Source organism: Propithecus coquereli, unplaced genomic scaffold, assembly GCF_000956105.1.
Source record: "Propithecus coquereli isolate 6110/MARCELLA unplaced genomic scaffold, Pcoq_1.0 Scaffold26, whole genome shotgun sequence".
Lineage (NCBI taxonomy): Eukaryota > Metazoa > Chordata > Mammalia > Primates > Indriidae > Propithecus > Propithecus coquereli.
Window position 1 is genome coordinate 5,305,405 of NW_012148174.1, and position 12,508 is coordinate 5,317,912.

The following is a 12,508-nucleotide window of genomic DNA, read 5'->3' on the forward strand; positions in this document are numbered from 1 at the left end:
TCTTTAATAGAAATCCAAGAAACCTACTTATATTTTCAATTTATAGATCTGATTTTATAGTCTCGTCTTACTGAGCTTCACATCCAAGAAATTTCCAGACACTTAAAAATAAAAACACCTTTGATTACATAATCCACTTTCCTTTAATTGGAAGGTTAAGCCATGTTCTGTTTAAGATACAAAGATGGAAACACCAAGTGTTAAAGTTTGATCCATTTATTATTATTGCCATTTATGGGTACATTCTCCCAATTCTCCGCCTTAAATCCCAGTGATGCTTTTATTCTTGTAACACGTGTCCATGTCTAGTTTCCTTGTGCTGCAGTGTTTGGCATTGGAACGTGAGGTATCTCCCAGGAAACAGAGTGGTAACGTATAGGATGAAATGTTCGAGAGATCATGAAATTCATTGTGAAATGCCCCTAGACACAGTCCTTCATTATATTTAGAGAGCTTGAAGTTTCTTATTTTATGTAGAATAGAAAAGAAAATGTGAATTATATAAAATTTAAGTACAATTAAAAATAAAAATATATCTTAAAGAAACATTCATAGTACAAATTTTGCAAAGCCTTCATATGAACCACAAAGTCCTGGAAATGATCTTAATAAAATTGTTTTTGTTCTTTTTCCTCATTTTCCTTCAAGTCAACATCAAGATATTTCTGTTTGTATTATATGTCATCAGCTTTTAGCTAAAGAACAAACAAGTAATAATAAATAAGGATCGACAGAGCCTCAAAAAGTGATATTGAAAGAAAAAGGATAATTAGTAAAAACAAAAGTCCAAACATTCAAATTCTGATTAATGCTAGATAAAATCAACTTAAACCTGGTAAGTCGGTTTTCAGAAGACTTACTGCCCTTTACTTTTATATCCAATGACTGCATCAAACCTAACATTGATCTTTTGTTTTAAAACTGCCAGGAAACGTTCAGGAAGAACCCTAAAAGAAAGATACATGAAAATAATTAGGAAATTAATATTAAGTGCATTTGTAAAATACCTTCTTTAAAAATATTTGTATTTAATTTTTCACGTATCATGTCATGCTCATCTTAAACAAGATTAAGAACTTTAACACTAAGTTGCTACTATGCATTCTTTACGATGAATTCCATTTCCTTTTCAAAAGGAAAAGAAAGGAGGTGTCACTTTGTTTAGGGTAGGAGTGACCTGAAATACTTAGTTTTTAAAATAAATATATTCTTACATTTTTTCAAAAGATCTAAGAGAGGAGGGTGTACAGAACTGAACAGTTGAGATACTAAAGGGTTTTTTTTAAAAAAAGAAACCTGATGTTGAAAAGGCAGTGAGAATAGGAGCTAATTTTACACTTTATAATCCAGAATATAATATTCTTAAAACATTCCACAAAGAGAGCAAGGAAGTAGAATTGCTAAATGAAAATGCAGACATCACATTTGGTTTTGGGCACAATGCTGAACAAGTTATTTCACCTTTGAGTTTAAATTCCTCATATCTAAATGGAAAAATTAACACCTATCCAGTAGTGTTCTTACGGGGAATCAATGTGTTAATGTAAAATGCCTTGAACAGTGAGGGACACTAGTAGGTCTCATCTTTTTTCTCCTAACTCTCCACTTAAGAATATTTAGAAACTTGTCACATTCCAACAGAAATGTGTAAGTCAGTGTGATGATACAGAGATCTGCCTAGATGGCATTAAAATAGAGTTTGGAAATTGAACACCAAACACTCACAGTCAGAGGAAATTAGGGCAATGATAATCATAGTAGTAGTTAATAATGATGGTAGTGATAGTGGTATATAACACTTACTGAGTACTTACAACGTACTGAGTCCTTTAAATGCATTATTTCATTTATGTCTCTCAGCCCTACAAAGTCTTATTGCTGTCTCCATGTTATGGATGAAGGAACAGAACTTAAAGAAGTTAAATAACTCATCTATATTCATGTTTCAAGCAAGTCACATAAACATAGCATTCAACTCCAAAGCACAAGCTTTTGGGTCTGTATGTTCAAGATCTAGAAACTAGAATTAATTTATTCAATCAGCAAACATTTTGGTGCCTTCTATGTGTCAGTCACTCTTCAAAGGGCAGGGTAGACAGTGATGAAAACCAGGCAAAACGCCTTCTCTCAGAGGGTTACATTCTAAAGGGCTGTAATCACTGAGCCCTTTACTTGGGGAATGTGACAAGCACAATGTTAAACACGTCACAGGTTTTCACTCATTTACTCTCCAGTCAGATCCTTGAGCTTTACTACACAAACCTCCAAGGCATGTTCAGCCACAGTTTCTAGCAGAAGGGGTTAGAAAGCCTAACACATGTCACGCTTTTGATTTCTTTAAGTTTTATCGTCTTCAAGTCAGTAAGTCTCAAAATATGATCTCTGGACCAACTGCCTATGGCAACTGTTAAAATACTGATTTCTGGGTTCCAACTCAAACATCCTATATTAAAGTCTCTAGAAGTGAGATCCAGGAATCTTCTTTTTTTTTTGAGACAGAAGTCTTGCTCTGTCCCCCCAGCTAGAGTGCAGTGGCGCGATCATAGCTCACCGCAACCTCAAATGCCTGGGCTCCAGCGGTCCTCCTGCCTCAGCCTCCCGAGTAGCTGGGACTACAGGTGTGCACCACCATGCTTAGCTAATTTTTCTGTTTTTTGTAGAGACATGTCCACTCTTGCTCAGGCTGGTCTTGAACTCCTGAGCTCAAGTGATCCTCCCTACTTGGCCTCCCAGAGTGCTAGGATTACAGGCATGAGCCACCGTGACTGGCCCAGGAATCTATTTTTTAAATATACTTCCCAAGAGATCCTGACATCTCACCAACTTGGAGAAGCCTGAGTCTCGGGACAGGTAGTGAGAGGCTTTTTCTCCCAGTTGACCAAGGACCCTTTTCTCTTTTTGTCCCACGTGATCAGTCTCATTGCCACCCAGCTTTCCCAGCTGTGTAAAAGGGAGTGTGTTATGATGAGACGTTCTTTAAACCAGTGGTTTCCCATCTTGGTTATACATTAGTTACCGGGAAAGTTGTTATGTCTCTCTAAGCCCAGGCCACACTCCAAACCAAGTGGGTCAGAATCTTGGAGAGGAGGTCTCAGGCACCAGCATTTTTTAAACATCCCAGGTGAATTCCAATGTGTACCAAAGTCGAGAGCTACTGCTCCAAAGAAGTGCTTCTCAAATTTTAATATGCATATGAATCATCTGGGGATCTTATTATAGATTCTGATTCAGGAGATCAGGAGATTCTGTATTTCTAATAAATTCCCAGGTGGTACTGATGCTGCTAGTCTGTGGAACATACTAGATGTAGCAAGGCTCAAAAATCTCTAAAAATGAAAAAGATCATTTAGCAATTCCTATGCTTCAGTATGATTTTGCGCAAAATACAAGCTCAATGATTATCTGTTGTATATAAATGATACCTAAACCCTAACTGTGCTTAACATCATTATCCTATAGTTCTATTATGTAAAATGCTTAAAAACTATGCTTCTTTGTAGTCATTCATTTATTAGATAAGACTTCCAGAAATATACAAATTTCTTTCTTAAAAAAAAATAACAACTTAAAAACATGTGGACATTATTCAGTTCATTTACCCAACAGCTATATCAATCTTTCTTCAATGATGAACATAATGTGGTTTTAAAATTGACGTAGTCTTTAAGCCTATTATTTTTATTAATTTACTTCCATGTAATTGCACTTAATCAACTGTCTGACTTTAAATCTGAGTAAAAATTATGTAATAGATAATTTCTATTTCATATTTCATTTTTACTGTTGACAAACGTAACTGTTGCTTACCTTTCCAATACCATTAAAAAGCTTGCAAAAGATGGAACAAAAATCATTTTCTGCTCAGTCAAGATCCCATCCATCAGGCTGTTCACCACTTGCTCGGGTTCCAGAGTGGGTCCCAAACTGAAATCAGAGGCAATCTTCAGAAACAAAACATTTCACTGCGGCTTTGGCTTTAGCGTGGTGCTAAACAAATAAGTTAAATTAACACAGGAACCATAACATAAGCGACTTACAGTGCTTTTCAGAGGTGCAGAGAAACGGCAACTACTTTACCTTTAATAATAATAAGAAGAACCCTATATTCAGTGCTTACCAGGTACTGCACACTGTACTAGATATTCTACGTAGGTTATCCCATTGAAGTTTTACAACAACTTTATAAAGGCAATATTATATTCTCTATTTTACAAATGAGAATTATAGAAGCAACTAGGACTCAGAAATAATTTAGCAAGATTAGGACTGACAAGCTCACTTTTAAACTTTCAGCAGTCTTGGGAAAGAAATCAGATACCATTATAAAAGTTTTATTATACACTAAGTCTCTTTAGTGAACAATTTCTAGAGTGTCAGGGACATTAAAATATGATAGGTATGTGCCCAGCTCTAGGTCCTTGATCTTACGGATCAAGGAACACTTATATTTATTAGGTCTTGATTTACTTTTTGCTTTGTTACATCTTCACTGGGTAATCACCCAGGTATACGCACCACAGACTAACAGGTGGTCTATAAAAAGTGTCTTTTTAAAAATCTGTGTGTTAGAGAAGTGCACTTAGGGAGGAGTTGCACAAGCGTTGGTCCTCAGTTTTTTAACATTTTGTTAATGACTTAGGAAAAAAACAGTACATAATTAAACACACTCATGAATTTTGCCAATGCCACCAAACTATTGGGGTGGCTAACATTTTGGGGAGGCAGATTTTTAATGGGTATAACTAGTTAAAACAAGTAAGACAAAAAGTACTGAAGTTTTTTAGAAATAAATACAGAATAGTTCATTTGGAAAGAAAAAAATATATTGTAAAGTGAAATTGGGACAACTGAATATAGTATTGTACTTAAAAGTGAGAATGATAGGGCCGGGCGCGGTGGCTCACGCCTGTAATCCTAGCACTCTGGGAGGCCGAGGCGGGTGGATCGTTTGAGCTCAGGAGTTCGAGACCAGCCTGAGCAAGAGCAAGACCCCATCTCTACTAAAAATAGAAAGAAATTAACTGGACAACTAAAAATATATACAGAAAAAATTAGCCGGGCATGGTGGTGCATGTCTGTAGTTCCAGCTACTGGGGAGGCTGAGGCAGGAGGATTGCTTGAGCCCAGGAGTTTGAGGTTGCAGTGAGCTATGATTGTGCCTCTGCACTCTAGCCAAGGCAGCAGAGTGAGACCATATCTCAAAGAAAAAAAAAAATGAGAATATCCAATCATACTTAAATCTAATAAATTCAGATTAGGCTGTATTGTTTATATCATTAATTGGAAAAAAGAGATAACTTATTTCAGGAAAGAACATTTAATTAAAAATTGCTTATGTACCTAACAACAGAGCCCCAAAATATAGTAAGCAAAAACTGTCAGAATTGAAGTGAGACATACACAGTTTCAACAATAATAGCTGGAGACGTTAATTCCCATTTTCAACAATGTACTGAACAACTATACATTCTGATACTGCAAGTATTGGGGGGGAAAAAAGAACAACTAGACAGAAGATCAGCAAGAAATAGCAAGAACAATACTATTGTTCAGCAAGAACAATACTATAAGTGAATTAGTACTAACAGATACCTGTAAAACACTCCATCCAATGACACAGAATACATATTTTTCTCAGGAACACCTGGGAAATTTTCTCCAGGAGAGACCATATGTTAGATCCAAAATTAAACATCAAATTTAAAAAGACTGCAATTATATCAAGTATGTTCTCTGATCACAATGGAATGAAATTAGAAATCAATAAGAGAAGGAAAACTGGAAAATTCACAACTCTATGGCAATTAAACAGTGTACCCCTAAATAACCAATGGGACAAAGAAGAAGTCACAGGAAATTAGAAAATACCTTGAGATGAATGGAAATGAGAACGCAACATATCAAGAGTTATGGGGGTATCCCCTTTAACAGCACAAGGAAAGAAAAAAAAGAAAGAGTTACGGGGGTGCAGTGAAAGTAGTTCTTAGAGGGAAATTTACAGCTGCCTTCGATAAATGTTTTTAATAAAACTATTTATTGATATCCAAGTTTATTTAGCAAAAATAATTCAGCTTTCAAAAATTTAATCAGAATACCTGATTACATTTAATCCCAATAAACTCAGATTGGGCTGTATTATGCCTTTACAGTAAACCAGTTTCCTTGCAGTGTGTTAGATGTGTAAACACAAGAACCAATAAAGTACATTTTAGATGTGCTATAACAGAGAACTTAAGTTCCAACATTAATATTAAACATTATTTTGAATTCAGCCATTTACAGGTCGGTTCAATTTTCTTCATTCAAAAAGGCTTGTGTAGCTTGATCTGACCTCAGTTTCACTTACGGGCAAGTAACTTAATCTCTCCAAGCCTCAGGTAACTCTCATCTACTGAAGAGAACTAATAACATCTGCCTCAAAGAACTGTTGCAAGGTTTAAGAAAATGACATTGTATTTAGTCTAAAATATAAACAGGTGGTCAATTAGGGTACGCTCTTTCTTTCTCCTAAATGGAAGCACTAAGTTTCCATTTCAAAACAAACTTCACCTTTGTGGCCCACTCTAGTACCAGCTTAGCCTCAAAGGGGTTCACGTGGCTGCACTTTGCCAGTTTATATTCTGTGGTTAGGCTAGAATCACATTAGCTTTTTTTTAAATTTCGGAATATTGCAGGGGCACAAACATTGAGGTTACATACATGGCCTTTGCACTGCCCGCGTCAGAGCTACAAGCGTGCCCTTTTATTCACAGTTCCCCCCACAGCAAGCGTCACCATCCTTTTGTAACTGTACTAGCAGCGTTTCACCATGAGAGGGCACTCTTGCCCACATTAGGGCTAGCTCTGTGTAGCCTTGTCCTGGGGCGAGGTTAAAAAATTCAATTATAACTTCTAAAAATATGATGTGTGTTTGTAACTACTGAAAGACAGTCTGTGTTAAAAACTTGACTCAAATATATAAATTGGCAAGCTTTATCTTCCACACCTGCTTTCAGTCTTAGTGAACTCTTACCCTTTCTTCTCCACAGCTCCCCTTCCCAACCCAAAATACTTGTCCCTCATCTTCTCTTTTCAGGGTCCAATCAGGGTTTTCTTTCTTTCTTTCTCTCTTTCCCTTCCTTCTTTTTCCTTCTCTTCCTTCCTTCCTTTCTCTTTTCCTTTTTCTTTCTTTCTTTTTTTTTTAAAAACTGGGTCTCGTTCTGTCACCCAGGCTGGGGAGAGTGCAGCCTTGAACTCCTGGGCTCAAGGATCCTCCCACCTCAGCCTCCCGAGTAGTTGGGAATACAGGTGCGCACCACCATGCTCCACTAATGGGTTTTCTTGATTGATATATTAATAGATGAATTTAAGCATTGACCTTCTTGAAGTAAATATCCTGACTTTTATTTTCTAACAAAATTATTATTTAAAATAGATTTTTAGGACTATTTGATAGAATATTGGGGCTTGAGGTCTTTGGACAGCTCCAAAATTACTGCCTAATGTTGGTTTTCCGTTCTGCCTACCTGTGGACAAAGTGTATTTAAAATAGAAGCTGCTGTCCTCTCGAGTGGCCACACTGAATACTCCTCATTAATTTCAAATACATTTTCACCAAAGGCAGCTGAATTAGGAGAAGGAAGAAGAAAGGTTAAGGGGGCAAAATAGAACTTAAAGACTGAATCTCATCAATGCAACAGAATACAGAATCCAAAACTAGATCCAAGTAAATATGTGAACTTAATATAAATTTCAAATTAATGAGGGAAATGATGCATTAATTTAATAAATAGTGCAGAACGACCCTAACTATTTGGGAAAAACAATGAAACTGTACTGCGATCTCATTTATTTTTGTTTTTTATTTTTTGGAGACAGAGTCTCGCTTGGTCACCCTGGCTAGAGTGCAGTGCAATCATAGCTCAGTGCAACCTTCAACTCCTGGCTCACGCAATCCTCCTGCCTCAGCCTCCCGAGTAGCTGGGACTACAGCGTGCGCCACCACGCCTGGCTAATTTTTCTATTTTTTGTAGAGATGAGGTCTCGCTCTTGTTCAGGCTGTTCTTGAACTCCTGAGCTCAAGCAATCTTCCCGTCTCAGCCTCCCAGAATGCTAGGATTATAGGCGTGAGCCACCGCTCCCAGCCTCACTGCTTAAATCAAAGTAAATTCGGGTGGAGCAAAGATTTAAATGTGAAAAATGCAATCATAAAATATGTACTAGAATAAAATATAGATAGATATTTCCATAAACTTGGGACAAGAATGACCTTTCTAAATACCTCACAGAAGGTATTAGGCCATGAAGGAAAAAAAATCTCTGAGACATTTTAATGAAAAACTAAATGAAAATAGGCTTAAAGGCAAATAGCAACAGAAGTGACATATAAAGGGATATTTGGAATGTACAAGGAGCTCTTTCTTCTGTATCAATTTAACCACCATACCTCAATAGAAAAAAGTGAACAAAGGCCACAAAATAGGCAATTCATAAAAGACCAAAAACCACATGCAGACACTTTCATGTAGCTAGTCATAGGGATAAAAATAAAAATTATTCTTCATGTATTGAATTGGCAGTGATTAAAAGATTAGCAGAAGGCAGACTGGTGAAGTACAGTGAGGTGCTCTCCCTTCACTGTGGGCAGGAGGGCAAGTTGGGACAACATTTCTGGAGGGGGATTTGGCAATATGTAGGAATATTCACAATTTGCATATCCTTTGACCCAGCAGTCCCCATTCATGGATCTCACTGAAGGAGATCATTACCCAAATGTGAAACTGTGTGTGCACAAGGATGTTTATTACAGCTTTGCTATGTTATACATCTAGAAAATTGAAAACAACCCTCCAAGCATTACTAGGAGACACTATTGTTCCCAAAGATCAATACAATTTATGAGAAGGTCTGTACTTGATCGACGTGAAAAGATGTCTACAACATAATGCTAAGGGAAGTAAGCAGTATACTTCCTGCCCCACAACTTTATGTGTAATATACACCAGTTATACAAGATTTAGACATTGTACCTACATGTAGAGCGATGTCTAGAAGGATATTCACTAAAATGTTAAGAGTGGTTTCCATTGGATAGAGGGATTTAAGGAAATTTAAAAAGAAACTTTCCGATTTGTATTTTTCTATAATGTTGGAATTTAAAAGAAAAGTATGCATCATGTTTACAAAGACGTGAAAGCTATTCCCAAAGAGAGGAAACATTCAATATTATCTGCAAACCAATCGTTTAGAATTTTATTTTTTTAACCAAGGAAAGAGTATGGTCTGGTATTCATTTTGGAGAATAATCTCTGGATTACCAAAGGGAAATGTTTTTCACTCGTAGTCCTGGGTTATCTCCACCAGAATCACCTGTGATGCTTTTTAAGCACAGAGTTCCAGGCCCCTTCCCCACCACCCTTCCCCAATCAAACGCAGGAAACCAACATATCTGGGGCTGGGGCCCCTACATGGTTCCCAAGCACTCCTGGTGACATGTATGTATATTTAAGTCTGAGAAACACTGCTTAGGGGAAGAAAGAAAGGATGGGTTAGCAAGTGCACCTGTGTCATTCATATTTATATTTATAGTCATTCTCTCCCCCTCTTTCTCTCTCTGTCTCTCCACCTGTTTTCCCACAACCTGCGGAAGCTGAAATTGAGATGGGCATCGGATATCAGGTGTTTCAGGGATTAAAATACTTAGGAAAAGCCACAAAATAGCTGATATTCATAGCCACCTCCAGCCCTTCTGTCTCAATTTCTATCTCAATTTACCTGGTGCTGGGATTTTTGATGAAGCCAGTGTTTATGAAATTAGGACAGAGACATGTTGTTTTGACTCCAGTTCTTTTTAAGGCAGCCAGTTCATCAGTCAACGCTTTATGAAATCCAACAGCAGCAAACTTGCTTGAACTGAAAATAAACAAAGAGAGTTTGCAAAATAATTCAAGAAATCCTGACGTATCTGCTTAATTCAGGTGCCTGTGGTTCCTTAGTTAAGTGCAGTCCTCCGACAATCGGCATGAGTATCTCTGAATCTCAGCCCCAGTGCAGACCCTGAATCAGAGTGTGCACCTTGTAAGATGCCCGGGCAAACTTATAGGCACATTAAAGTCTATGAAGTACTGACATAGAACATTTACCACACACAGCATCATTTATCAGAGTGAGATTCATATAAATGAATTAATAGGAATAATGTTTATCAGAGTAGTTCATATAAATGTCTTCTTAAGAAAATTAGTAGCATATTTGTTTTTGTTATTGCTATTTCCATAAAATTCACTGCCACTTTAAGCTGTTCATTATTTATTATAAAATGTTCACGGAATGCACTGAAACATTTTCCTGGACAAATCTCACTCTTCCTGTAAGTCACAGCTTCACTTCCTCAAAGAGGCCTTTCCTGACCCCTTGTCGAAATTATTTTCCCATTATATAGTCATCTTCAGTTTTCCATAAGAGCACGTCTCAGATTTGTAACTAAACGTTCATTTGGGATTAGTTTGTTTAACATCTGTCCCTCACACCTTTACCATATGCTCCACCACTGTTTCGGAGACCAGGGAATCTCCAGCGCCCAGAACAGTGCTTAGCTCTCAGTGGGTGCTCAGTAAATACCTGTTAAATGAATGAATCACAATGCAGAGCAATTCTTATTTTAATAGCTCTTTCATTTGGAAATAGCAAAATTACTTATTCTAAGCAGACATTACTTTTTTCAGAAAGGTTTTTTTTTTTAAAGAAAAAAGCTTTATTGAGATATAAATTCATATACGAATCACCCACTTAATGTGCACAATGCAATGGTTTTTAGTATATTACACTATAAATTTTTTAAAAACTCTGGTATAACATATAGTGTAAAATTTGTCATTTTAACCATTTTTCAGTGTACAATTTAGTGGCATTAATTATCAGATAGATTGTCTTTTATTCTTTTAAATCTGTATGAATTAGCAATTAAACAACGTAGCTGTAAATTCTCACCAGTTAATCTGTGCTTTGGAAAATAGAAAGCTGTGGGAAGTTCTCTTTTTCCTTTTTTTAAGAAGCTTAGAATCATATTGAAGGCTCAAGAGAAAGATTGCTAGATTCACCTATTTAAAGTAAAAATCTTTTGTACATTGAAAAACATAGACAAATAAAAATAATCACATCTAGAATTGATTACTATGTTAGACACTCCTCAGTTATTCAGAAGTATTATTTCATTTAATCCTGACAACTCTATGAAATATATTATAATCCTCATTTACCGAAAAGGAAAATCAGGCATGGTGTGGGGGGGTAAAGAACTTGCCTAAAGATACAGAACAAAGTGGCAGAATCAGGCTTGAAATGTGGGAAATAAACCAGTCTGTATATGATATATCCTATACTTCATTAATTCCCAACCAAGTTAAGAGGCAAGTGACAAACTGGTAAAGCATTTGGGTTAATACATGGCAACTTTTATAAAGAAATAAGACAATATTCTAACAGATAATAGCTAAAGCACATTAGTAGAAAATTCACAAAATAAAAATACCAATAGTTATAGGCATATAAAAATGTTTTGTTTCAAGAGTAATTCATATTACATGAATACAAAGCAAAACAGAACGAATTCTTGCTCATTGGTAATGGTAAGAACAGGAGGAAATTTTATTTGTTTGAGTTGTTTTTAAATGTACAGATTTTCATTTTATATAATTGAATTTAGCAATCTTTCCTTTTTAAGCCTTCAATATATGCCTTAAGCTTAAAAAAAAAGTGAGAAAAAACTTTCCACAGCTTTCTGTTTTCCAAAGCACAGGTTAATTGACGGAGCAATTTGGCAAAAGGCACCAAATTCATTTAAAACGTGCCATGCTCTTAGATCCAATAATTCTCTATTAAGTGTGTATCCCAAGGAAATAATCAATCATGTTTCCAAAGATTTGTATTCAAGGATAGTCCCTGGGGTGCAGTTGATGAAAGCAAATAGTTGGAAACAATTTTAAATGTCTGCAGTGGAGGCTGCTGGTGTTGCCCGTCAGCATTCACATCCCCTTGTTCCGGTAACGTCACCGTCACCACCACACACAGCAATGGGCTCCACGTTGGCCTAGCGACCGACCTCCAGAACAAGCACGTTTGAAGGCATTATTGGGAAGTGGTGGTTTTTCCTCCTCCTGCTGGACTTGGAGTTTAAAGGATGTGACTCTGGAACTGCTGGTAAATCTCTTGCCACCAAAGGAGGAGACCCCGCCTGAGACTTTAATTACAAAGCCAAAAAATTTCTCTTTTGGTCTGGGGCAGTTTAAGTTTTATGTTCCTTGCAACTGACAGAGTCCTGACAATTAAAATTCTAACAGTAATGGATAAGTTGAATAAATAGTGGCACATATGTACAGTGCTATACCTTGTAGAAATTGCAAATGTTGCCCATATATATTTATTAACATACAAACCTTATTCACTTTATTTTTATTTATTTATTTTTTTGAGACAGAGTCTCACTCTGTTGCCCGGGCTAGAGTGCCGTGGTGTCAGCCTAGCTCACAGC

The 12,508-nt window shown here is 36.6% G+C and overlaps 1 protein-coding gene across 1 annotated transcript in view; it reads right to left on the reverse strand.

The window, feature by feature from the left end:
• Positions 1-203: 203 nt before the first annotated feature.
• Positions 204-12,508, reverse strand: part of HSD17B11 (hydroxysteroid (17-beta) dehydrogenase 11) — a 29,001-nt gene continuing 16,696 nt past the window's right edge. Inside the window, exons 5-7 of the mRNA XM_012647216.1 lie at positions 9,754-9,891; positions 3,808-3,924; positions 204-947 (exon numbers count right to left, since the gene is read on the reverse strand). Of these exons, the coding sequence (XP_012502670.1) occupies positions 857-947; positions 3,808-3,924; positions 9,754-9,891 (346 nt within the window). The 3' untranslated portion in view covers positions 204-856. The remainder of the gene's footprint in view (positions 948-3,807; positions 3,925-9,753; positions 9,892-12,508) is intronic.